Source organism: Nansenia antarctica (genome assembly GCF_963989245.1).
Source record: "Nansenia antarctica genome assembly, chromosome: 2".
NCBI lineage: Eukaryota > Metazoa > Chordata > Actinopteri > Argentiniformes > Microstomatidae > Nansenia > Nansenia antarctica.
This window is the reverse complement of record NC_137675.1, coordinates 62,748,642-62,753,733: the sequence shown is the minus strand read 5'-3', so window position 1 is coordinate 62,753,733 and position 5,092 is coordinate 62,748,642. Positions and strand designations below refer to the sequence as shown.

The following is a 5,092-nucleotide window of genomic DNA, read 5'->3' as shown; positions in this document are numbered from 1 at the left end:
TCCCCAAACAAGAGTTGGAGCGCGTCCAACAAGGTAGATTTTACTGCCGGCAACACATTTCGTTTCTCTTATTCAATCGGTCCCTTCTCCTGTGCTGTCCACATCAATCAAAGGGTGTAAAATAAATGGTTAAATATGGGAGGAGGAATTATTATAACATGACATAACAAGTATTGTTATTATTATTACATATATGTCATATATATTATTACGATTAGCTACTATTATTATAACTATTATTAGCATAATATTGTTCTTGTTTTTATTGTTGTTATTATTATCATTCATTAGCTACAATTATCAACAATATGTTCGGACTATGTTAAATGCCATTTACAATTTGAAAACGAAATATTACTGAATTCTAACGCTTTGAATAGGCACTGAAGAATAATTCACACAAAACAAATGATAGAGCAGCAACAGGAGAGAGAGAGAGAGAGAGAGAGAGAGAGAGAGAGAGAGAGAGAGAGAGAGAGAGAGAGAGAGAGAGAGAGAGAGAGAGAGAGAGAGAGAGAGAGAGAGAGAGAGAGAGAGAGAGAGAGAGAGAGAGAGAGAGAGACTCGACGTTTACTCCTGTCCTGACGCCTTAGGGATTCAGATACATCCCACTCATCCAGGTGTAGGTCCGTTTTTTTGTTATACTTCTTTAACTTTTTTAATAGGCGATCACTATGTTCAGACGAGATTACTGATAGAAGAAAACGAACAGCTTATTCGGGTGCTGAGAATTTAGGAACCGAGCCTAAACGTGCATACATAATTTACCACGTATTCCCCCAGTGTTTTGAAGATATCTTGGATTTGTATAATTATATAAAAATAGCGCATAGAGTGATAGAGTTTTATAAGAAATGGTTTATGAAGATGAATGCATGTCTTATAAGCATCGGCTGCGTCAGAGCAATCCATCCATTGGGAACGTGAGTGCGCTGTCTGAGTTCCTGGACTGCTGTCTCCCCCTATTGGTAGAAATAGGGAGTGTGGGATGTTGAAATGCGTGTTGGATACCAGTTAAAATAAAGTTTCAGATACATTATATTTTTATATTATATTATATTATATTTCAGATACATTAAATATTTTGTCTGCTCAGATAAGCATTATTCAGCATGTGAGAAACTATACAAGTCTAGGCAAATAAACCAGTTATTCACCAGTTCATCATTGCCAAATAGAGTCTACGACAATAGACCAAATCAGAAGAATGTTTTTTTTTCTTCCTTTAATGTATTATGGCAAATATCTGCATCCAAACAACACATTAACAAACGAATTATATGGAAGCACTACAATGAAAATCGAATAATAATAATAATAATAATAATCATAAACTTTAAGACAAATAATGGTTTATTCTCTTCGTTTATGTGTGAGAAATACCGACAATTGTCAACATCTAGGGCTAATCAAGGATGAGATATAGCAACGTTTCTGTCAGTAGGTTTATGACAGATTACTAGGCTATTCGAAGTGTTTTTATTTAGGGATTAGAGTCAATGTAGGCCTAAAGACAATGTAATATCAAAACGACAAAGTCATCTTGCCAATACTCTGATCAAATATAATGAAATGGGGGCTTTGCTAAATTGAGATAAATAACTTTTTCCCCAAACAAAATTCAATACATTTTGCAAATGTACCTAGGTCTATTTAATGCCTATATTCTGTGTTGTTGACCAAGATTTGGAGTGGAGAGTCAGATTTCGTCTCCGCCTCCTAACATTTCCACCCAATCGCTTCCCCCCTAGGAAACCTCAGTATAAATCCAGCCTTCGCAAGCGTAGAGTGTTCAGAACCCAGTGGTCTTAGAAGTTGGACACAAACAGTGAAATTTGCCTTTAGGTCAGATATAGAAATATTTTCGGGAAAAAAAACACTCGTTCGACAACAGTGTGTACTTACGTTCGTTTTTTTGGGTCGCAAGAAAACGTGTTTTGAGGAGACTTGAAAGGACTTTACAAGCCTTTTGACAGATTGCTCCACCGGAGTGCAGTTTGTCAATCAACTTTTGCGCGCCGTTCTCCTCGACTGTCAGTGCAGCCCCGTGGGCACAGCAGAGGGATTCTAAAGACTTCAACGGACGTATTTTCCTCAAATTCTCAAATTGAGCACACATTTTTTCGTATGAATCTCCTCGACCCCTACCTGAAGATGACAGACGAACAGGACAAGTGTCTCTCTGACGCTCCAAGTCCCAGCATGTCCGAAGGATCTGCCGGCTCACCGTGCCCATCAGGGTCCGGTTCTGACACCGAGAACACAAGACCGTCCGATAACCATCTGGCCGACTGCCCGCTCGGCCCGCTCGACTTCAAGAAGGACGACGAAGACAAGTTCCCCGTGTGTATCAGAGACGCCGTGTCTCAGGTGTTGAAGGGCTACGACTGGACCCTGGTGCCCATGCCAGTTCGGGTGAACGGATCCAGCAAGAACAAGCCCCATGTCAAGAGACCGATGAACGCTTTCATGGTTTGGGCTCAAGCCGCTCGAAGGAAGCTGGCTGATCAGTACCCACATCTTCACAACGCAGAACTCAGCAAAACCCTCGGCAAACTCTGGAGGTAAGTTCACTCCTGTAACTTGTCTCAGCCGTGGCAGCGCAGTTTCATTATCTGGAAGATGACCAATGCATCAATGCAATTTAGAGACGGATTGTGTGGACATTGTTAGGCCTGTCAATAACAGTAGTAGAGTAGTAGTAGTAATAATAATAATAGTAATAATAATAATCATAATAATAATAATAATAATGATAGTTTATGTATGCCTATAACAACATGACTCTCTATTCATAACCAATTTCAGTTGTGTTCAAGCGTGATTTATATTGTCTCAACACTTGTAGAAAGTTATCGTATATTCATGCATGCATTTTCCCCCCGGACATTTTCAGACTGCTAAACGAAGGAGAAAAGCGTCCGTTTGTGGAGGAGGCTGAGCGCCTGAGGGTGCAGCACAAGAAGGATCACCCCGACTACAAGTATCAGCCGAGACGGAGAAAGTCCGTCAAGAACGGCCAGAGCGAGCCCGAAGACGGCGAGCAGACGCACATCTCTCCTACTGCCATCTTCAAGGCGCTGCAGCAAGCCGACTCCCCTGCGTCCAGTATGGGCGAAGTGCATTCCCCTGGCGAGCATTCAGGTAAAAAAAACTAATTAATATGCACACTTTAGTCATTTTTATTCCATAGATTTAGTCTTCTCCAATTTGTTAACGAATTATTAATGTAAAAAAAAGGGATCGATTTGGCTAATGTTATTCCGTCGAGGATCAAGTGTATATTCAGCATGGGTCTATTTTTTTGTCTATCTTGAAACGAATTTTAGAGCCTTTAGGGCCACACTGAACAGACACCTGTAAATGATTCATGGTTTTACAAGCCATCATGCAATTATAGCACCTGTCTTTACTTTGCCACATCTTCCTCTTTAAAGCCTCTTGTGAACACATTATATAATGACACCTTTCCCTGGTGCAGGGAAACTCATAAATGTTATCTACACTTTCTTAATTTCAAGGCATATCTTTATTAGCTCTCTGGTTGCGTCAATAATATTATGTGGACAGTGATGTCAGTGAGGTAACTCTTGCTCTCTCTCCCCAACAGGCCAGTCCCAGGGCCCACCAACACCTCCAACCACCCCCAAAACAGACCTGCCAATAGGCAAAGCCGACCTGAAGCGCGAGGGTCGTCCCGTGCAAGAGGGCACAGGCCGCCAGCTCAACATTGACTTCCGGGATGTGGACATTGGTGAGCTGAGCAGTGATGTCATCTCCAACATTGAGGCCTTCGACGTCAATGAGTTTGACCAGTACCTGCCACCCCATGGCCACCCTGGAGGGCCCGTCACCAACGGAGCCCATGGGGGCTACACGGGCAGCTATGGCATCAGCAGCAGCTCAGTCAGCCAGGCAGCGAGCGCTGGGGGCCACAGCTGGATGTCCAAGCAGCAGCAGCAGCAGCACTCCCTGACTGCCCTGGGTGGAGGTGGAGAGCAGAGCCAGGGTCAGCAGAGAACCACACAGATCAAGACAGAGCAGCTGAGCCCCAGCCACAGCTACAACGAGCAGCAGGGCTCCCCACAACAGGTCACCTATGGCTCCTTCAACCTGCAGCACTACAGTGCCTCCTCTTACCCCTCCATCACCCGTGCCCAGTATGACTATTCAGACCACCAGGGCGGCGCCAACTCCTACTACAGTCACGCAGCCGGCCAAGGCTCCAGCCTGTACTCCTCCTTCAGCTACATGAGTCCCAGTCAGAGGCCCATGTACACCCCCATTGCTGACACAACTGGGGTCCCCTCCGTGCCCCCCACCCACAGTCCGCAGCACTGGGAGCAGCAGCCGGTCTACACACAGCTCTCCAGGCCCTGAGAGGTCAACTTCCTTAGTACAGACTGTACCGTAACAGCCCACCCTACCCAGAGACTCTCCCATTACAATATGTGCCACCGTGCCACACACTCATCAACGCCAACAGAAAAACATGACAAGACCTTTATAGTACTGAAAATATATCTTTGGAATGGCTCACGACAGTGCCTTTTTTAATGCGTGGAGTTCTGATTATATTTTTTTAGATATAATGTAAAGAAACTCATTTGACAAGAGGAATCCTCTGTGAGGACATATTGGTTATAAATATTTTAGTATGTACTGTGTATGTGTTCTGATCTCTTTTGCATCATCTTTTGGGGGGGGGTTTATACATTTATAATGAGGAAGAACGCTTTCGGTGAATGTCCTCTGTGGCCTTACTTCTCACTAATGTATTTTTGTACAGGAAGTCAACATGTCCCTTTACTCACACTGCCCTCTTATAATACATTCTGCTTTGTTTCTCTGTACATATTTTATTATCATTCTCAAGAGATGTAAGAATTGAGCAAAGCTGGTGTTTTATAGTTTGAGTTATTGGCCGTCTCCAATGATGTGACCATGTCATCAGTGAATTAGGCGAATGATTCTTTATTTTTGTCGTTGCTTTAGCACATTAGCTCAAGTTATTGTGTTGGTCATGCTATAGCAAGTGCCATATAGTTGTACCATGGGCCTTACTGTATTTACTGTGTCATTGTTTTCCTTG

At 43.3% G+C, this 5,092-nt stretch overlaps 1 protein-coding gene across 1 annotated transcript; it reads left to right on the top strand.

Moving 5' to 3' along the window:
• Positions 1-1,961: 1,961 nt before the first annotated feature.
• Positions 1,962-4,380, top strand: LOC308151156 (transcription factor Sox-9-B-like; the record flags this gene model as incomplete). Its single annotated transcript, XM_080523979.1, has 3 exons — positions 1,962-2,564; positions 2,897-3,144; positions 3,611-4,380. The coding sequence occupies exons 1-3, from the start codon at positions 2,128-2,130 to the stop codon at positions 4,378-4,380; spliced, it is 1,455 nt and encodes a 484-aa protein (XP_080380105.1). The 5' UTR covers positions 1,962-2,127.
• Between the last annotated feature and the right edge of the window lie 712 nt (positions 4,381-5,092).